This window comes from Oryzias latipes, chromosome 8, assembly GCF_053564925.1.
Source record: "Oryzias latipes strain Hd-rR chromosome 8, Olatipes_Hd-rR_3.1".
Taxonomy (NCBI): domain Eukaryota; kingdom Metazoa; phylum Chordata; class Actinopteri; order Beloniformes; family Adrianichthyidae; genus Oryzias; species Oryzias latipes.
The window spans coordinates 9,717,672-9,740,176 of record NC_136244.1 but is presented as its reverse complement, the minus strand read 5'-3'; the positions used below and the strand labels follow the sequence as shown (position 1 = coordinate 9,740,176).

The following is a 22,505-nucleotide window of genomic DNA, read 5'->3' as shown; positions in this document are numbered from 1 at the left end:
ACACTCCCTTGCTCCTTGCTCCTCCACCCCCAACCACACTCTTCCAATCACATTCATCTAAATGACTGGAGCACCAATGTAAACACAGAACACAACAGAATCACTTAATGCTAACTGAGGTAAGCAACAAAGAAGAGATTAACACCGTTTAACGTCAATTGCTGCACTATGTTAAATATTTGTTGTATAAAATGAGTCTTAGTACTTCTGTGTAACACTGCCAAATATCCACTTCACTGGTTCTTAAAGTGATTAATTTTCTACTATGGAATAATTTATTTGATAAAGTTTTTAAGATGAAATAATTTGTTTTTTGACCCGCAGTATACTCACAGAAAAAATGTGTATGAACATTTTTTCTGTGTGGGTTCTGCGGGTTGTCTAAAATCTTGATATTTTGTGCGTTTTTCTAACGTGCCCTTACAGGTTTGTCCATGTTTCGCCCGCAGACAGCCTATATCTGACTGAAAGGGCAGTTGTAACAAAGGATTTAACTGGAACATCCGGAAAAGTACATATCACTCCAGTCCTAAGCTCAATCATTGGATACCATGTCAGCTTTGGAATTTAGTTTTACTTTTTTTTTAAAGCTCGTAATGGTTTTGCCTCAGTTTACTTAACAAACCTTTAACTTGTTACAGCCACTCTAGAGCTTTAAGGTCTGTCAAGCAGTATCTTCTTCATGTGCCTAGGTCATATCAGAAACACTGGGGTGACTTTTCTTTTTTCATCGTCCTCAGTTATGAATGATATTCCTCCAAAGCTGGGCACGACATGAGACCTAAACAGTTTTAAATGTCAACTACCATATTTTCCACAATATGGGACGCACAGGATTAAAGGCGCACCATCAATTGAACTGCTATTTTTAAACTTATGTCATATATAAGATACACTGAACTGTAAGATACATTAAATGAGACAATAGAGTCAGTCAGACTCTGCTTTCACAGTACTGCAAAAGCAGAAAGTTACTTAACTCCAGAACTTGTTTGTAACACACTACATGTTAGCCACATTAGAAGCATTAGTGTTTTCACAACCTGTAACTCCCAGCCTTGTTTACAACATGTAAAAAAAGCGGACCGATACCGCTAAAACAAACATTACCGCATAATATGCACATCCATCTTTGCAAAAGTTTCAATGTTGTTTGTTTATGTGGGCGAAACGCAGACACGCTGCCAAGGCTGATTCTAGGCTGACTCTAGGCTGACATCATGAAATAAGCGGCACCTACAAGGAGCCTGTGCCCTGGCTGCTCGGGGTTGCGCCTTCTTGGGTGGGATGCTTGCCTGCGTCCAGGGGCTGAGACGCTGTTACCTTTGGTCCCATCCTGTTTGGCACACCTGTGCCCCAGGAGCCTCCCGTCAGCTCGGCTGAGGAGGATGGGGAGTGGGGGCGGAATATTCAGCCGCCTGGAAGGGGTGGGGCTGCTTGTGCTTTGTGGAAATTGTCTGATGGGTCTGGGTTTCAGGCGCCTGGGGACCAGGGTTCCCATTGGGGCCTGGTTGCTTAGAGCTGGGACTCAGCTCTGTGACTTTGGGATGGTATCTAGTCTGTCTCCTCCCTGGCTGTGTGGTCTTGGGAGACTGGTGATGGGGCTGGTGCACTCCGCAGCGCCTCTGCCACACTGCACGGCTTGACCCTTGTGCGTCGTACTCGGGTGGGGGTGGGTAGACAGGGTTCCAGCTGTAACAGTCCATGTTGGAGCATGACCACTCTCCCTCTTTAAACCTAACACCTGACCCTGGGAGCTGGTATTTGGGGCAAAACAAACAAACAAATATTTAAAAATAAAATAGATAAATATCTAAAGACACAAATATTAACCTGGAAAGACACGTAGGGGTGAAGCAACCACCAATTTTAATTGTACCCTCTCTTAGCACTACAGACTCAACATCAACACACACAAATAATAATGGATTAGATTTATCTGCGCTTTTCCAGACGCTCAAAGCGCCTACAATGTGTCTATTATTCATTTACTCCTCATTCACACTTGGTGATGACAGAGACGGGTTGGCCAGTTTGTGCCTATGGTCCCTCTGACCATCACCATGACATTCATTCACATTTACACACCCGTGGAGCCACGCTGGAGACAAGGAGGGTGAAGTGTCTTGCCCAAGAAAACGACAGTTGATGGGGGCAGCGGGGTTCGAACCACTGACCTTTCAATCATTGGACGACCTGCTCAACCGCCTAAGCCACTGCCGCCCAAATACACTCATGTAGGGTCCTGTGATGGACACAGTTGGGTGATCAGAATTCGCTGTTGAAGAATGGAGGAATCAGTATCGCCCCGGTCCGCCAAATTTATATTGCATCCCTTTAGAACACACACACCCATACATGCACATACACACACAGAAAGAGGTAGATGGTGACATTGTTCCCTGTAGGGATGGGAATCGAAGCCCCATGAAGCTCTCATGGGGCTTCGTGTAAATGTGCCAGAAAAATGAATGAAGCATTTGGGGCTTCGAAACCACACAGAACAGCAGCATCTGGTGGCAGACAGGACATATATCATCTCCACTAAGTTCCTTGCCCTTGTAACACTTCAGTGTGGAAATAAAACAAAGACAATGTTTGAAGATTTGTGAGAAGTGCTTGTGTTACATTGTGAATGCCATGTATAAAGTGAGAATGAGTGATTGTGAACCAGGGTCTAACATGACTGGGTGGGATACACGTTATAGATTTTTATTTAAAAACAGAATTTTCTCCACTGTGCTGGGCTTCAGCCTGTTTCGTCTTTGGCTGACGATTTCGCCAGCCTTGGAGAAGATCCTCTCACAAGGCACAGATGAAGCTGGTGTGCATAAAAACTTCATTGCCAGCTTGTAGAGATGTGGGTATAAAACCTTGTGGGTAACCCAGTATCTCAGTGGGTCCTGAGTCCTTGGGATGTGAGGTTCCTTTAAGTACCTAGAAGGACATTAATAGCCTATTGTCATGCACCAGTCTAAAATGAGCAGAAGTTATGATGAGGATTCTAATCTTTACTGTACCTCTGAACCTCCACTGTTGCACTGGCAGTTGTGCTGGTCACCTGCTGTTGAACCCCCACATGCCTGTCCAGCAGGGCCCAGAGACCACCATCTTCCTGCTGACTTGAAGGACCTTCTCTAGGTGGCGACTGTGGCTGTGCCTCTGGAAGTAGCGCCTGCATTGTTGCAGCACACTCTTTAGTGAGTCGCTCTATGGCCGTGTGGGCAGAGCCTTGGCTGCAGAACCCCAGCTCTTTAAACCTTGGGTCCAACAAGGTTGCCATTGACAGAGCAGTGACCTTCTCCAGAGCTGAAAACCTCTCATGGAGATTGTTCTTCAAGTTAGTGGCCAGTTTTTCACCAAGTGGGTGTGTGATCTGACCACACCTGCTTGAGATGTAATGTTTCAGCATTTTGACCATGGGAATGACTTTGGATGCTGACACTCGTTTTTCTGTCGAAAGCTCAACTGTGGCCTCTTGAAACGGTGAAAGAATGCTCAAGCAGTGGTGTATGGCCTGGTAGTCCTCTGAGGTGAGTGGAGGAAGGTCTGTATGGAGGGTGGCCAGAGCTACTCTCCGCTCTCGTTGTCTGAGCTTCATGAAGCTCTGTTACTTATGCCTAATGGTAAAGCACCAGGGCCTGACGGCTTTCCTGCAGAGTTTTATAAGGAATTCTGGGAACAACTGGCACCAACGTTTTATAAAACGGTAAAATTTATCAATGAAAGCCAATCTCTACCACCTAACATGAACTCTGCCAACATTATCCTTCTTCTAAAACCAGACAAAGACCCCACGAGTCCTTCAAGCTATCGCCCCATTTCTTTAATTAATGCAGATGTAAAAATTATCTGCAAAGCACTAGCACAGAGAATAGAAAAAGTCACTCCTCACATAATTGACTTTGATCAAACTGGATTCATCAAAGGCAGACACTCGGATGACAATGTCCGCAGACTCGTTAACATAATAGACTTTGCCACCATCAAAAACCAGGAAATGACTATACTATCACTGGATGCTGAAAAAGCCTTTGATAGAGTAAATTGGAAGTTCCTCATTGCTGCCCTCCATAAGTTTGGGTTTGGAGAATCATTCATCAATTGGATCAAAATATTATATCACAACCCCAATGCATCAGTTAGAACTAATAAACAGACTTCCAACAGGTTTTTTCTTGGAAGAGGAACTAGACAGGGTTGCCCACTCTCCCCCTCTCTTTTTGCAATATTTATCGAGCCTCTAGCTGCAGCAATAAGACAGAATGAGAGTATTAAAGGAATTAAAACCAAACACAGCCATCATAAAATTAGTCTCTATGCAGATGACATATTACTGTTTTTAAGTAATATACATTCTGTAAATGAAACGGCAACAATCATTAATGAATTCTCTTCTATATCAGACTATTCCATTAATGGGAATAAATCTGTTTTATTACCACTGAACAGTAATGCGGAGCAAGGACTCACAATACCAGTTAAATCAGGCAATATAAAATATCTAGGTATTTATTTTTCCCCCAAAATATCAGAACTGGTGCAGCTAAACTACACCCCATTACTGAAAAACATACAGGACGATCTAACACGCTGGACCAACCTGCCTTTGTCCCTTATGGGCAAGGTAGCCACGGTTAAAATGAAAATCTTACCCAAAGTTAATTATCTCTTCTCAATGATTCCCACACAACCGCCATTAAAATGGTTCAAAACATTAGACTCATCCATATCAAGCTTTCTATGGAACAATAAACCTGCAAGAATTAGTCTAAAAACTTTAAAATCTGCAAAAAGCTGTGGAGGATTAGAATTACCTAACTTCCACAATTACTTTCTTGCAAATAGATTACAATACATCTTAAAATGGTTAAAAAATAATCCAGAAACCAACTCATGGTTAGACTTGGAACAGGCGTTATGTGGAAAGATCAACCTGTCAGATCTTCCATTTATTAGTCAAATAGTTAAAAAACAGGATTGTTTCAAAAGTATTAATGTAAATGCCATTTTAACAGCCTGGTGGGAATTTCTCAAAATATCAAAATCATCAATTCAACCGTGCAAAATGACACCCATCTGGAACAACCCAGACATCCTCATAAACAAAAAAATTATCCACTTCCCAGCTTGGCAAGCAGGGGGCATAAAACAACTAGAGCACATAATTATTGATAGAAGATTCATAACTCCCCAGGAACTTCAAGACAAACATGGAATATATAACTTCTTGGAATATCAGCAACTTAAATCAATTATTACTAAAAAGTTTAAATACAGAGACAACGATTTAAAGCTACCAGATGTAGTTACCACTCTGATCAATTTCTCAATGAATAAAACTCTCTCCAAAATATACAAACTTTTATGTAATTTAGATAACAATATTTCACTTCCGACAACAAAATGGGATGCGGATTTGAGCATCAGCACAGATGAAAGTTTTTGGTCAGAACTTTGTCTAAACACCTTTAAAATGACAAAAAGTCCAAATCTGCAGCTAATCCATTTCAAAACTCTTCACAGAATTTACTACACTGGACAGAGGATGTTCAAGATGGGTCTCAGTAACTCAGACATTTGTCAGCACTGTGACAGTAATCTACCCGACAATTACATGCATGCACTATGGTTCTGCACGCCTGTCCAGGCTCTCTGGCAGCAGGTGTGCCGATCTATCAGTCTGGCTTAAGGTTTCAATCACAGCTTCACCGTCACTTTGTGTGCTTGGTGACATGAGTGCCTTCGATGTAGAAGGAGGATTAGGCTCTATCATTTTCATAACTCTTTGCATTGCTAAAAAAACTATTTTAATAAATTGGAAAAGCAAAAAAAATATAAATATAAGTCAACACAGAAATCTGCTGCTTGATCATATCAGCTTGGAAAAAATGTCAGCCCAAAGTTCAAGTAACTTTGAAAGAATTCGGTCTCTCTGGTCTCCCATAGCTAACTCCGTGACTTAGGGGGTGGGGGGGGCATGGTCGTCGCTGCTCCTTGCCCTTCTGCCGTGGGCCGGGGTGGGGGTCGGGGCTTCCGGTGCCTGGCCGGGGGTGGTGGGGGCTCCGTTGGTCGGGGGGTCGGGTCCGGCGCCTGGGTGGGGCGGCCTGGGGCGCTGCGTGGTCCTTTGGGTGTGGGGGTGCGTGGTGGGGGGGTGGGGTGGTGGTCTGGCTTGGCTCGGGGGGGTGGTCCCTTTGCCTGTGCTGGGGGGGTTGGCGGGGGGCGCTGCTCGGGGGGGGGGGCCCAGCGGCGCTGGATGGGCTTCCCGTCTACACCTGGGGCTGGGATCGGCCCTTCCCTGGCTCTGGGGCGGGACGGGACAACCCTCTTGGGGCCCCCGGTCGCTCTGGGTGTCATCCCCTTCGGCTGCGGGGTCTGGGGGTGGGGTGGGGTGGGGGTCTTGTCGGCCCTGTCCTGTGGGGGGGGGGGCATTCTGGGGGAGGGGGGGCACTATTGGTACGGGGCAGGGGGGGTTGACGGGTCGGGGTCTCCGCTGAGGCCATCGGCGGTTTCCCCGGCCGGTTGGCTGCCTCGGTCCCGTCGAGGCCTGACCAGAGCTCTTCTAGGGCCGGCGTTTGGGGGTGGGGGCCTGGGCTTGCTCCGGGGGGGGCCGGCGCTTTCTGGCTCCCCTCTCTCTGTGTGGGGGTGGTGGTGCTGGGCCTGGGGTGTCTGCGCCTCCGGGGGTGGGGCCCCGGGGCTGGGTGGGCCTGGCCCCCTTGCTGGGGGGGGGGGGGGGACGGCTGTTTGACCACCAGGGGACAGTCTATCATCTGTCCCCAACTTACCCCCTTCCTCATATAACCTCATAATAGGGTGAGGGGGTGGGGGGCTTAGCCTGCGATGAGCCTTGGGGGGGGGGTTTACTAGGCAGTGGCCCCCCTCCTGTGGTTGCCGTATGGAGTGGGCCCCCCCTCTTTCGGTTTTATTTGCACCTTAGACATGTAGGGCCCTTGGTAGGGGGGGTGCTTGGACATCACTGCCAGCAAGCAGCGGATGTCCTCCTAGCACCCTACCCGCCAATTTTAACCGCACCTTAGACATTTAGGGCCCCTTGGTGGGGAGGGTGAGGGGACGTCACTGTGAGTAATCAGGAGATGTCCCCTTAGTGCCCTACCCGCCAATTTTAACCGCACCCCCCTTAGTACACACACCCCTCCCCCCTCAATATATACATCCCAACATAAACACACACACATGCACACACACACTCTCTCAAACACACATACACGCACACACATTTTGCAAGGAAGGTGGGACCTAGGACCATCTGTCCCCTGCCTCTTCCCTGGTGGGGGGTACGGGCCCCTTTGCAACGGCGGCTGTGTCCCCGGGGTACCGGCTTCCTGGGCCCGGCGGTGCTCTCTCCGCGCGGTGGGGGGGTTCACATTACATCTGAGCCGGGGGTGTTCGTGTCCCTGGGGGGTGGGTTCTGGTCCTTGCTCCTGAGTGCTGGGCCCCGCCAAATTTCCAACTGTGGCCGAGCCTGGTCGGGCCATATTTACAACACCCCTTGTGGGCCCTCTTTTTTCCCCAGGGTTCCCCCCTCCTGGGCGGGGGCGGCGGGCCTCGCTCCTCCCTGGACCAACTGTGGGCCGGGCGGGTGGCTGCCTGGAGTGCGGAGTGGGTCTCCCTTGGGGGGTCCTGGCTCGTACCTGGGGTTGGGGCGGGGGGATGCCCGGAACTCCTGGGTGGTGGTGGGGTGCTCGTCTGGGGCTGTGGGCATCCTTCTCCGGTGGGGCCCTGCGTTGGGTTCTCCCGGCGCGGCGGGGGGGCTGCTCTCCTGGTTGGGCTGGGGTGGCGCCCTCTTTCCCTCCGTGCCTCCCTGCTCTCTGGCTCTGGGGGCCTTGCGGCGGCCCTGGCCTGGGTGGCGGGCTTGGTCGCCCGGGCGGCGGTTGTTCCCTGCCGGTTCCCGTGTGGCGTTGGGGGGATTCCGGCTGCCGCTGCTGGTGCGGTGGGGGTCTTGGGGTGGGGATGGCTGGGCACTCTCCCTCCTTCTTTTCACGTTCCACCATCCATTTTAGAAGAACATAAACACTCACCTGAGCACGGGTGTTAGCTCAACAGACTGAATGACTGAAATATTTCACACTAGTCGGTTTTAAGGCATAAGTATGCGTGTGAACACTATCTGTTTTGTGTACATGTCGACAGGTGGACATTTTTGCAACCAACAGGTGTGTTTATAACATTTGAGTGTGTGTGTGGACAGGCTCCGCCCTTCTTTTTTGTTTTTTTTTTTACATTTAAACCTTACCATAATGATTAACAACCAGTAAACTTGTTGCTTTATGCTGCTTCATGGTCTTATCCCCCTTCCCCTCCTATTATCACCCCCTACCCCCCCTCTCTCTAACGTCCCTCTCTCTTCTTCCCCTCTTTCCTTTTCCGTCCGGTCCAACACCAAAGATTTTCAGACATGTTTGAAATTAATAAAGTTTGGCCTCAATTACAAAAGGGGTTTATTCAGACATACCTTTGGTTTGTCTGAAGATTAATAACCCCTCTTGTTAAAGTAAAATATGTCCAACCCAAGAGGCCCTCAGCTCTCATCTGACTGCCCAGCTGTTGGACAGGACAAGTTAAAAAAAAAAAAAAAAAAAAAAGTTAAAACATAATAAAACAATGACTACAACCAACTAAAAGCTCTCCTAAATAAAAACATCTTGACCTGGGACTTGAAACACTTAACCGAGTCTAACTGACACGGCAATATGTCGTTTCATTGCTGCCATAAATTGAACGAGTGTTAAGACAACTGAGCGGGTGTATTAAAGAACTAAGTGAGCTAACCTAACAACTGCGCAGGCACAATTCTGACCGAGCGACCCCGCATTTTACAACTGTACGCCTGCAATCCTAACTGAGCGGTGGTCCTGCGCGCTCACTTCCCCTTTGCGCGCTCGCCTGGTTTGCGCGCAGTGTTAAGGTGGCGTTTCTGTCACTTGAGGGCCGGTATTCAGGGGGGTGTTTGTCACTAGGTTTTTGACCAAATCTCAAAATGAAAAACTTCTAAACATAAACAAAGTGAATTTATGACATAATCTTTGTTGTAATAGGAACATGCTGCTCTGTTAGCCACCCCGTTCTAAAAAATGAAAGTCCCGCCCTGCTGCCTTGCCGGATTTGGCATGCAAATTTCGGCCCATCAGATCAACCAGAGAAGTTACCGCCCCTAAGCGAGAAAAACGCCCTCTTAACACTGCGCGCAAACCCAGCGAGCGCACAGGGGCAACGTGAACGCGCAGGATCACGGCTTAGTTAGGGTTGCAGGCGTGCGGTTGTAAAATGCGGGGTTGCTCAGTTAGGATTGCGCCTGTGCGGTTGTATTGTTCGCTCACTCAGTTCCTGAATACACCCGCTTAATTGTCTTTGCACTCATTAATGGCAGTGATGAAACAACATAGAAAATACACAGGCTGTCATAGGGTGTCATAAGTTTTTCACATCTGATAGTAATGATAAAAACCTACAGAAACTTGCTGCTTTACCTCCCCCGTTAATCATCCTCCTGTCATGGTTTGGGTTTCTTTTGTATTGGTTTTTCCTTTATATCTTGTTCTGTCATGTTTGAGTTCTGTTTCCTGTTTTATTTTGAAAGGTTTCCTTTTTTTGTCATGTTCTTGAGTTTTACTTCCTCTGTCCCAATCTGCCCTGATCATATTCACCTGTGTCTTGTCATTCCTGTTTGTATTTAAGTCTTGTCTTTGCCTTCCTCTTGTGCTGGTCCATTAACGTCATTAACGTCCTTAACGTCATTATTGTCTCTTCGTCCCTGACTCCCTTCTGCCTTGTTCATGTTCTGCCCACAGTAAATTTAGTTTTGTTTTCCTGCTCTGCAGCGCTTTTTTGTTAAGATTAAATCCCCTTGCCTTTGAACCGTGTCCCTCACGTCTCTGCATTTTGGGTCCTTCACGCTCACCAGCCCCTCCTCACCTGACACCTCCAGCTTCTTTAACCCCACCTTTTTATCCTTTTCTTTTATCCACTTTCTTTTTCACCCCTATCCTTTGTCTGTAACATCCCACTCTTATGTTCTCTTCTTTTCTGTACAGTTCTAGAGAAAAAGGGTACCGGTATACAAGCATAATCAATATTCATAAGGTTTAGCCTCAAATACAAAAAGGTTTTATACAAATATACACCTAGTGTGTCAGAAGATTTATAACCCAAACTATTGTAACAGTAAAATCTATCCAACACAAGAGGCGTTCAGCTCTTATCTGTTTGCTCAGCTGTTGGACAGTAAAACTTAAAAAGTAAAAAAGGAATAACAAAAAAACTCATTGCAATCAATGCCATTCCTTATTTTACTGCACACAACTACAACAAAAAAGTATTCCAGTAGAGCCTGTTCGTGTTCTTAAAAGGCTGTTCAGGGCACTTAGTTTTGAAAATAAAGAAAAAAAAAAAACAAGTACAATTATCAAGCCATTCTCATAAGATATAGATTTAAAAAAAAAGTATTTTCTTTTACTAAAATAATAAAGAAAAATGTTGATATGAATCTAAAGCTAGTTTGAACACATTTCCAAACCCTAATGTTTATATAAAGGTAAACATACTTTATTACTTTAGCTCCTCTATATCATCACATTAAAATCTTCAAAATGTGATGTTTAGAAGGGTTAAGATGGGCAAAAATAACAATAATAATAATAATGGATTGGATTTATCTGCGCTTTTCCAGACGCTCAAAGTGCTTACAGTGTGTCCATTATTTATTCACTCCTCATTCATACTTGGTGGTGGTAACTACTGATGTAGCCACAGCTGCCCTGAGGCAAACTGAAAGAGGCGTGGCTGCCAGTTGGCAGGGGGGAGCGCTGACCCTTCGATTGGACGACCTGCTCATCCGCCTGAGCCACTGCCGCCCTACAGTTTTCTGTCATCAAACATTTTTTTCTGTTGATAAGAGGCAAATACGCAGTGTCTCTATTCCCATCTTACTCTGCAGGTGATGCTGGCGGAGCGTAAGGGAACAGAGGAGCTATATGCCATAAAGATCCTGAAGAAGGACGTTGTCATCCAGGACGATGACGTGGAGTGCACCATGGTGGAGAAGCGAGTGTTAGCTTTGCCCGGAAAGCCGCCATTTTTGACACAGCTGCACTCCACCTTCCAGACCATGGTGAGTTGAACAATAATTTTTCACAGTTTAAATGTTTTTTCAATTTTTTTTGACTTGGAGAGTTGATGTAAAGTTAGTGTGACGCTCATGTAAAACATGGTTCTAAAGCAGAAGTCTGTTCCCTTCAACACTTAAAGAGCTATTTTGGTTTATTTCTTACTAACAACCACCCAGTAGGAGCCAAAAAAAATCTTTGTTCCCCCTTATGAAGATACTGATTTGTATTTGTTTTCGAGCTTGGGGGAGAAACCAGGTGAGGAGGGGGAGGGGGCGATATAAACTCTTCCTCCGCGGGTGGTTTCTCCTCCAAGCTCGGGTCCTCTACCAGAGGCCTTGGAGCAGGGGTCGGGAACCTTTTTGGCCGAGAGAGCCATAAACGCCACATATTTTTAAATGTAATTTTTAAAGAGCCATACAATAATGTAGTGTCCCTTTCCCACACTGAGGCACGGAGACTTAACCTCTTTTAAGGTTCTTTATTCTGGTTACTACAGACCACAACAAACGCCGAACAATTAATTCAGCAACTCCTGAATCTCTCCCGCCGAGACGAGCGCGCTTCTCCCAACTTTATATTCGCTCACTGCCGCTCCAGCCCTCCCATTTCCCTTATTCGGCCCATGGCTGAACCCCATTGGTCCAAACTACCTAACAGGCTGAGCGACAGAACTGAGGGCCAATCAGATCTCTGCTTGATGCGTTTAATGAACTCCAGAACTTTTAACGCGGCCCAACAGCCAAGTTAAACTCAGTCCGCAACAACATGTTTTTGCTTTTTTAATAACATTGTTATGTTGTTGCTGATAAATGATGAGTATTTCTCGTGGTAGTTCTGCTGATGGTCTAGTCTGGTTTACGTGGAGTTTCTGCTCCATGCAGGCGTTGAGACTTTAAACGTGATCTTAGGTTGGTCTGAATGTTCTTTAGATGTGAGACAGACTGATCACATGCAGACGCGGAGCCAAACACACACTCACACGCTGCAGTGAGTGACGGGCAGCGGGATTTACGTTTTTACAATCCCTGCGCGGTTCACCTGCTGCCTGTGCCCACAACCCCCCCCCCCCCCCCCCCGCTTTCTTCCTCTAACATCCCGTCCCCGCTACTGCGCGCTCTTTCTCAGAGACGGGAGCGCAGTTTTAGGCACTGCAATTCACAGGTTTCCAGTTGGTACAAACTCTGTGAAATAATAGATAATAGTAAACTGATAGGGCTGGCGTAGAATTTTTCTCCAAGCACCGCTACTACTGCGCGCCTCTGGCATCGCATCGCGCCCGAGAAGAACTGGTCTAATGAAAAAAAAGTATAATTAAAGATTCGTCTGCGAGCCACATGTGACCATCAAAAGAGCCATATATGGCTCGCGAGCCATAGGTTCCCGACCCCTGCCTTGGAGCTTGAGGGTCCTGCGCAGTATCTTAGCTGTTCCTAGCACTGCGCTTTTCTGGACTGAGAGGTCTGAGGTCTTTCCAGGTATCTGTTGTAGCCACTCCTCCAGCTTGGGGGTTACTGCCCCGAGTGCTCCAATTACCACAGGCACCACTGTCACCTTCACTTTCCATGCTTTCTCCAGTTCTTATCTGAGTCCCTGGTATTTCTCCAGTTTCTGATGTTCCTTCTTCTCTATGTTCCCATCGCTTGGCAGTGCCAACTGTGTACTGCCATCGCTTGGCAGTGCCAAGCGATGGCAGTACACAGTTTTGCATTTTGACCTTGGGGTTTCCAGCTCATATTTTGCACACGTGTTCCTGTGATTGATTGTGGCGCTTCATGTATGCTTTCCCTGCCAGTATCTTACACCCTGCAGTTATGTGCTGGATTCACTAAGCACACTGTCAGTTGGGGCCTTGAGCTTGATGTATTCATGCATCTTTGATGTTTCATCCTGGATAGTGGCTTCCACGCTCACTAGTCCTCGGCCTCCTTCCTTGTGGCTAGCATACAGTCTCAGGGTGCTGGATTTGGGATGGAACCCTCCATGCATGGTGAGGAGCTTTCGTGTCTTAACATTCGTGGTCTGAATCTCTTCCTTTGGCCATCTTATTATTCCTGCAGGGTATCTGATAACTGGCAGTGCGTAGCTGTTTATTGCCCGGGTCTTATTTTTGCCATTGAGCCGTCTTCTCAGGACTTGCCTTACTCGTTGGAGGTATTTAGCTGTTGCAGCTTTCCTTGTTGCCTGCTCCAGGTTGCCATTTGCCTGGGGAATTCCAAGGTACTCGTAACTGTCCGCAATGTCTGCTATTGTTCTTTCTGGGAGTGAGACCCCTCCTGTGTGGACTACCTTGCCTATCTTTGTCACCATCCCGTTGCATTTCTCGAGCCCGAATGACATCCCAATGTCAGTACTGTAGATCCTGGTGGTGCTGATCAGGGAGTCAATGTCACGGTCGCTCTTTGCATATAGCTTGATGTCATCCATGTAGAGGAGGTGACTGATGTTGGCCGCGTTTCTGAGTGGGTATCCATAGCCAGCCTTGTTGATTATTTGGCTAAGGGGGTTCCGAGCTATGCAGAACAGCAGTGGGGACAGAGCATCACCTTGGTATATCGCACATTTGATGGACACTTGTGCAAGTGGCTTCCCATTGGCTTCGATGGTGGTTTTCCACAGCTTCATTGAGTTTCCTATGAAGACTCTTAGAGTCCTGTTGATGTTGTACAGCTCCAAGCATTCAGTGAATCACGTGTGTGGCATTGAGTCATAGGCTTTCTTGTAATCAATCCAGGCTGTGCACAGGTTGGTGTGTCGTGACCTGCAGTCTTGAGCGACTGTTCTGTCAACCAGGAGTTGGTGTTTGGCTCCTGTGGAGTCTCTACCAATGCCCTTCTGTGTGTTGCTCATGTATTGATCCATGTGCCTATTTATCTTGGTTTCAATGATGCCTGACATGAGCTTCCATGTTGTGGACAGATAGGTTGTTGGCCGGTAGTTGGACGGGACTGCACCCTCTGAGGGATCCTTCTGGATTAGGATCGTTCGCCCTTCCGTTAGCCATTCGGGGTGAGTCACATCTCTTAGCAGCTGGTTCATTTGTGCTGCCAGGCCCTCGTGGAGTGCGGTAAGCTTCTTTAGCCAGTAGGCATGTATCATGTCAGGGCCCGGTGCTGTCCAGTTCTTCATACCTGGGACTCTTTCTTGGATGTCTGCCACTGTTATGGTTACTGGATTCAGTTCAGGGAGGTTGCTATGTTCTTTTCTCAGAGAGACCAGCCACTGGGCATTACTTTTATGTGCTGTCTCTTTCTCCCATATACTTTTCCAGTACTGTTCAGTTTCCAGCCTTGGTGGGTCTGCTCGGCTGTTTTGACCCTGCCACTGAACGTACACTTTCGCAAGTTGAGTTGCGAACAGCCTGTTTGATCGTCTGGCTTCATTGTCTCTTGTGTACCTCTTTAGGCGGCTGCTAGGTTCTTCAAAGTAGCCTCATTTTGCTTTGATTACTGCTTTGCACACTCTTGGCATTCTCTTGATAAGCTTCAAAAGGTAGTCACCTGAAATAGTCTTCCAACAGTCTTGAAGGAGTTCCCAGAAATGCTTAGCACTTGTTGGCCCTTTTGCCTTCACTCTGTGACTGTGGAGGCCAAGTCGTCTGGCGCAGCACCCCATCACTCTCCTTCTTGGTCAAATAGCCCTTACAAAGCCTGGAGGTGTTTTTGGGGTCATTCTCCTGTTGAAAAGTAAATGATGGTCCAACTAAACGCAAACTGGATGGAACAGCATGATGCTGTGGTAGCCATGCTGGTTCAGTATGCCTTCAATTTTGAATAAATCACCGACAGTGTCACCAGCAAAGCACCCCACACCATCACACCTCCTCGTCCATGCTTCACGGTGGGAACCACGCATGTAGAGTCCATCCGTTCACCTTTTCTGTGTCGCACAAAGACACAGTGGTTGGAACCAAAAATCTCAAATTTGGACTCATCAGACTAAAGCACAGATTTCCACCAGTCTAATGTCCATTCCTTGTGTTCTTTAGCCCAAACAAGTCTCTTCTGCTTGTTGCCTTTCTTTAGCAGTGGTTTCCTAGCAGATATTCTACCATGAAGACTTGATTCACACAGTCTCCTTTTGAAAGTTTTTGTTGAGATGTGTCTGCTGCGAGAACTCTGTGTGCCATTGACCTGGTCTCTAATCCGAGCTGCTGTTAACCTGCGATTTCTGAGGCTGGTGACTCGGATGAACTTATCCTGACTTCTGTGGTCAAAAGTCAGAGCTCTGTCTCCCCCCTGTTCACCAGCGGGAACCATCTCCAGAGTTCTAACCACACTACATCTCAAAGCAAAACCCAGCGCAAACTTGCTGGATGCCACACACCTGACTCTCATTCACTCAATCAATCACAGCATACTTAAACACTGCCCTGAGCCTCACTCTGTGCAAAGTATTGTTTGTGCCATTCTGCCTGCATTACATCCAGGCCTGATCTTCTGCTTTTCTGACCCTGTTCTGTATTTCACTTCATTTGCCTGCCGCTTGCCCCAAATCTTGCCTGGATCCTGACTTCTCCTGTTTCTCCATTGATGCTCCTGTAGCTCGTTGTTGACCCCTGCCTGACTGATTTAGCTTTGTGGAGTTTTAGCTGAGGTAATTAACCTGCTGCAATTTGTGACTCGTAGAAGGGCTGTTTCAGTGGAGTGGAGCGCTACGAAAACCATACTGAACCTGATCAAAAGACTGCCATGACTGCCAAGAGCAGTTGCAAGTTTTTTGCAACAACCTTTTTCTAAGATTTCAGAAATAAAAGGAATATTAGAGATTGGTCTGTAACTGCTCAAGAGGGAGGGATCAAGCCCTTTTTTGTTACAGTGGTGGTCTCGGATAAACTCCTGCCCATCTCTGTTACGGTGGTGTTCTTGGATCTACCCCAGCCCGTTTCTGTTCCAGTGCACCCCTGCCCGTCTCTGCTCCAGTGGTGGTGCTGGACGAACCCTGGCCCGACCCTTGCCACGCCAGTCCCAAACTCTAAACCTGACCCAACACCGGCTTTGGACTTCCTGCTGGCGCCTGAACCACCGACACAGCCTTACTTTGCCACGACGACCCCAGACTCCGTGCCTGACCCGCCAGCAAACTGCTGGTCTGACCCGCCTACCCTCTCGGCTGATGACTCGGTGGACGCCTCTGTTTCCACCTTGCCTTGGCCAACACCTCGGCCGACTCTGATGACTGGGCCGACCCGCCGGCGCACCCTGACCTTGCCAAGCCAGTTTTGTGTCTGCCTGGACCTGCCTCACCGGACACCGAAGCCTCCCGGGCGTCCTCCAAACCCACATTGCTTGCCTCGCCGGTGTGCTCGGCCTCCCTGCTGCCCTCCACACCCGCCCCGTTTGACTCGCCAGAGAGTAACTATAACTGCTCAAGAGGAAAGGATCAACTCCAGGTTTTTTAAAGAGAGAAAAGATGACAGCTTTTTTAAAGTGCTCGGGGACTTGACCAGAGAGCAGGGACGAGTTATTTATAGCCAGGATGCAAGGACAGATGGACTGAAAGACATCTTTAACGAAAGATGTGTCACAATTAGGGTTCTTTTTTGCTTTAGTTTTTTCCTGTTTTGTTTCGGTCATGATTAGAGTTCTGCTTCCTGTTTTATATTAAAGTTTTCCTATTTATCTTTGTTTTTGAGTTTTACTTCCCTTGTCCCAATCCTCCCTGGTCGTTTTCACCTGTGTCTTGTCAGTCCTGTTTGTATATATATGTATATATCTTGTCTCTGCCTTCCTCTGTGCTGGTCCATATAGTCTTCTTCCCTGTTTGCTTGTTTACCTCAACAATTGTTTTTTTGGTTTCCCTGCTCAGCAGCGCTTTTTGTTATGATATAAAACCCTTTGTACTTGGAACCGCCTGCCTCCCGTCTTAGCATTTTGGGTCCTTCATCAACCCCCCTACATGACAAGATGCTGGCAACAAATTGAGAGAGCACAAGGATGTCTTTATTGTCCCAACTAATCTGACTAGCTCAGAGAGAGATAATGGTGAAAACTAAAATTCAAAATTACAGGCCGAGGAGGACTAAGAACAGAACCAGAATCTCACGGATCCGACATTTTCGATAAATAAACCTTTTACAATCATCATTTGAATGAATGAGAATGGCAGATTGACGAGGCATAACGATATAACAAATGGAGTTAAATAGCACTTTAGGATTACCTCTACTTTTAGAAATGAGATTGGTGAAGTCTGTAGCCCTTGCATCACTAACAGCACTGTTAAAAGAAACTAAAAATTCCATAAGGTAAAGGAGATGAACATGTGGTTATCTTCCATAAGTTAAAGCTTTTTTGCAAGACGGTTTTAAATGGCGAATACTGTCGTTTATCCAAAGAAATGGGACAGACTATATCTAAAATGTAAAGACAATAACAGTTAAAAAGAACTAATAAAGTATTAACATCAATGCACAAAGAGACCAGATGAAAATATTTAGAAAAGGCATCAGCCGAGGAGGAGTTTAGGAGCGACATGATTAAAGAAATACAATGAGGATCAGAAATAAAAATGTCCTCTGAAAAAACAGTCAATTTTTGGCCTGAACAAAAAACGAGTTTGAATGCGCCACTTTAACATGTGTGGACCTAAACACATGTTGAATAAAATTAATAGTCCATGACACGTTTACAACCTCTGGCAAAGAGGTCAGAGTCATCATTAATATGAATGTTAAAATCACTAACTACCATCAGGTTAGACAGCAACATGGTGGAAGATGAAAAGTCGGTAAGCTCCAGGTCCAGATGGACAATAGACAACAGCACAGAATAAAGGATTCTCGTCCCCGGCCTTAATCATCTGTACTTTGAACGATGAGAACTGTCCGACGCTGAGCAGCAGAGGGGACAACTCCGGAAGACTGCGGCGACTCCCCCCTCCACGGCCGGATGTCTGAGGCTGACCTATGAAGGAGTAATCATCCGGGAAGAGATCAATGAGAGAGTAATCTAAGCGAAAAGTTATTCGATTTATTTTTATTTATTTTTTAAGTTATGTTTTAAAAGTTTTAAAAAGTACATTTTTAGTGTGCTCAATAAATGCTTATCCTTTTCAGCCAGCGACCTCAGGTGTATTTTAGATTTTGGCCCCCTGTGCAGTTCAGTTTGACACCCCTGGTGTAAACAGATGGATGACAGGAAGTGGAGGTGGTCCATGTCACCTGTCCCACCCAAAACTCAGAGGCAAATTTCTAATGAACTACTGCCACTGCAGAAACTAATGTCCTTGAAAACAACAGAGGTTTTTGATTTGGGCTAAACTGCATAATCATAATTAAAAGACCACTGGGAACACTTTAAAATAGGTAAAAGATTATCGGAGTGGGACATAAAGGGTAAACATTGGTGTGGATCTCCACTCTGAACTGAAAGTGTGTTGATCCTGCCCCTCTATCCACCACATTTTCTTTCACTGTACTTTGTTGGTATTTTTTTAGGTAACAGATGACAAAATTTATGTTTCTGAGTAATCTTTTAGCAGTATTGGCCGAATACTCATCCTTAAATTTCTCTACCTCTCCTATATATTTTTAATCTCTTGACCTGGATCCTGAACCCCTGAACCTTTAAGGACTTTCTGACTTGTTTTCCTTGTCTCTCCTTTTGTCTCCCGTCAGGACCGCTTGTATTTTGTCATGGAGTACATAAACGGCGGCGATCTCATGTATCAGATCCAGCAGGTTGGCAAGTTCAAGGAGCCCCATGCTGTGTGAGTACGCAAAGGGGCAGCTTCTAATCTCAGCCTCGTGCTGAAACTGTGAGGTATCTTAGTTTTATTATGCAATTCTTTTTTCCTCCTTCGGTGAAAAAGCCATCAGTGGACTGTTTAGTCTCCTAAGTCCCACATGTAAGAAGCAGGTGCACCCGTGTAATATAATAATGGCCCTCCTGTTCGAGCTGCTTCATGAGAGCACAGTGCTCACAAGGAAGCACGCCTACTCTCCATGCAGTAATGGAAGCATGCCCCCCCACCTCATCCCTGCATGAAGTTTTAGAGTCTGAGTAAAAATGATCTCCTGCTCTTCAACCAGCCTTAAATGTATTTTAAACTTTATTTTTTTTGAGGTGATGTTTGTAAAGGAACAGCACCTTGCGAATGTACTAGAAAGGTAACAATCCCGCACTGGTGACACTATTAGTGCTTTAACAAATACTACAACTATCCTAAAAGCTGTATTTCTGGTTTTCAATATGAAAATTGGCTTAATTACGTGAGAACTGGAATTTTTTTAATTTTTAAAAGTATGATGAAAAGTATGAGGAAGAATGAAAGTATTAAAAGGAATAATGCAAATTCACAACCCTGTTGTAGCAAGAAGAGGGCAGAATCCTCAACCCTAGCTTGCAGAGTTTTTTCAATTATTTAGTTAGCACTTAGTTCTTACGCTTTAAGAAAGCTTATGCTGTATTTCCACACTATAGGGTGCACTGTCAATGAATGGTATAATATTGAAATTATGCCATATATAAGGCGCATTAAGTGAAACAAACTAGTCAGAGATAAGTCTGTCTGTCAGACTTTATTAAATGCTTTCACAGTAATTCTAGAACCTTTTTGTAACACACTGCACGTTAACTGCGTTAGAAGTGTTAGCTGCATTAGAATATTCACAATACCTGTAACACCTAATCTTTTTTGTAGCCCATGAAAATCCAGACTGATTTCACTAAAACAAGTCTTACTGTGACGTTACTAACTCCCCACCTTATTGGTAATACCTAAAAAACAACACGGTCTGACACAGCTACATGTCAGCCTTTACAGTGTGTTTCAAATTTGTTATGGAAATTGTATTTAAGTGTCAAAAGAATACAATTCTTTGTTTTTCTATAAATTTAATGGATGACATTGTGTCTCAGGGCTCTTTGGATCACTGATATCAATCTCAGCCACCTGTGATAGGTAGCTTGCCAGGTGAGTTCAGGTAAAGAAAAAAACTACTAAAGAAGGATGTTACACAACCATCCACAAAAGGGTTTATATCATTAGATAAATCCATATCCATGTTTTTATGGAAAAATAAACCACCTAGAATCAGCTTAAAAATTGTGAAAAATGTTAATTCCCTTGGTGGGTTAGAATTCCCTAACTTGTACATTTACTGTCTCGTTAATAGATTACAATATATATGAAAATGTTATAATAATACTGGAAAGAAAAGTCTAACACTACCAGTGTTATTTATATTTATATATATGTATAAGTACTATTGGAAACCAAGTAAAATTGCCAACAAAGAAGTGGGATTCAGACTTGGGTATTATTACAGATGGATTTCTTTTTTATCACAGATCTGCTCAAGCACTTTTAGACTACCCCAAAGTCCTTATCTGCCGTTGATAAAACTTTTGTTATACCATGGTCCGGGTGAATACTCGATTCTGATTGGCTGCTGGGTATGCGTTAAAACCTGATAACCGCACGGTGAAAAAAGAAGTTCCGGTCGGCTAGCTTAAATGATTTGTATCACTGCGCCGGCTTCTGTAAAACAACCTTTTGCTTCATCATCTGGGCAAAAACAAGCGGTAAGCGATTAACTTTCCACACTTTTATGAGAAAAGTGATCCAAATCGGAAAAAAAAACAAGAATTAAGGACTAAAACCTGGTTAATATGTATTGCTTTTGTAAGTGACCATGGTATAAGCGGGTTAATGGCCGACGAAGTGTGCGGTTACTACTTTTTAACGCACGCCGTGGAAGCCTGAACCGTCCGACGCGTTGCTTCCGCGAAGAAAAACTTCTGTATGTAAAAACTTCTGTAAAACAACCTTTTGCTTCATCATCGGGGCAAAAACAAACGGTAAGCGATTAACTTTCCCTCTGAATTGATGCTTTATTCAACCCATGGGGACGATCAGCATATATATATCGCCGAATCTTAACTGCAGCGGTGGTGCTGCGCGACGCGGACTATATGTTACGTGATATATGCTGTAACATATATCACGTTGTAACATATATCACATATATATCATATATCACATATGTAACATATATCACATATATCACATATATATTCAGCATTTAAGCTATATGCTGATAATAATACCCAGAAGTTTTTCCGACAGAAGTCGGAAAAAACTTTCCAACGCACTTCGCGGAAGCAACCGTCCGACGCGAAGCGGAGGACGGTTCAGGCTTCCACGGCGTGCGTTAAAAAGTAGTAACCGCACACTTCGTCGGCCATTAACCCTTACATAAAACTCATAGAGCTCACTACGCAGGAGATAGGTCTAATAGTAAGGATCTCCTGCCTTTGCTGTGTGATCAAGGTATGCTCTAAGAAGCACACATTCATTCAACCCACCTGCTTATTCCTTTCTGCACAACTACGGGCCCACTCCAATAATTTTATTATGCAAGTCCTGCGTGTATCTGTCTGTGTGCATAAGTTAATTTCGGTCGGTGCACCCAGTAAGATAAGTCTTTTATGTGTGAGTGTACTTAGAACTTAGGGGTGTGTATTGGCAAGGGTCTGTATCCCGATACGCGTTCCACGATACGATACAATTCGTAATAATGTATAATAACAATAACGGAACAGGTTTTCTCTTTAAGAGTTTGAATTAGAAAAAACTCTATATTAATATGCCTTTCATGTTACTAAAATCATAAAATTCCTTTTCTTTAATAATTACAATGTTAAGCACTGCAACTGGATTTCATATACAAGTTTCTTTTACCCAAGCAAATTCATAGTGCTTATATGTTGGTAACTTAAAATATAGTTTTTCTTAAAGGGAACAGTCAACACGGCCTGATTTCCACAACAAAATAATTTTCACTATAAGAAAAAAAAGTTGAATAAATGTGCCTTCACCAATAAGGTATACTTGAGGACATAGAGTGCTGTTTATTTTCAACATTGCTTAATGTAGCTTCTTCAGTACTTTTAAACAGTTCAGGAGCTTGACATGACAGTCTGTACTGCAGCACTGCAGCTCCGCTTTCTCACACGCGGAAGTAAACACTCCCAGCTCATCTCCACAACGTTGGCCTTTCTTCAGAGCATTGTACACATCACTCTGATCCGTCAGGTCACTAAACTAGAATCTAATGGTGTGAGGTTCAGCAGAACTTTGGCCTGTTTTGCAGACAGCATTTAGGCTGGTGCTCCATGAATGAGCTGCTGTGCAGCTGCACTGATTCACACATTCTTATCCGAGCAAAGCACCGCAATCCGCGGTTTTATATGATTCTGGCAGCAATATTGCACAGAGTTTTGGTTCGCTACCCATCCCATTGTAAAAACTATACAAATATCGCTAAATGAAATATCATGTTATATCGCCTACTTAGAACCTGTAAATAGTTGTAAGCATACTATTTGTTGGTGTTTATGTGAGAACTAAACGATTCAATATATTTTTGACTCTGTA

General features: G+C 45.1%; 1 protein-coding gene and 1 long non-coding RNA gene across 3 annotated transcripts in view; one reads left to right on the top strand and one right to left on the bottom strand.

Annotated features, from left to right (window-relative positions):
• Nucleotides 1-22,505, top strand: part of prkcbb (protein kinase C, beta b) — a 306,409-nt gene that overhangs the window by 208,051 nt on the left and 75,853 nt on the right. For both annotated transcript variants that reach the window (XM_023957697.2, XM_023957696.2), the window contains exons 10-11: nucleotides 10,955-11,128; nucleotides 18,742-18,833. In XM_023957697.2, coding sequence (XP_023813465.1) covers nucleotides 10,955-11,128; nucleotides 18,742-18,833 — 266 coding nt within the window. The remainder of the gene's footprint in view (nucleotides 1-10,954; nucleotides 11,129-18,741; nucleotides 18,834-22,505) is intronic.
• LOC110014724 (uncharacterized) overlaps nucleotides 1-22,505 on the bottom strand; it is a 50,460-nt gene that overhangs the window by 1,770 nt on the left and 26,185 nt on the right. The window lies entirely within an intron of this gene.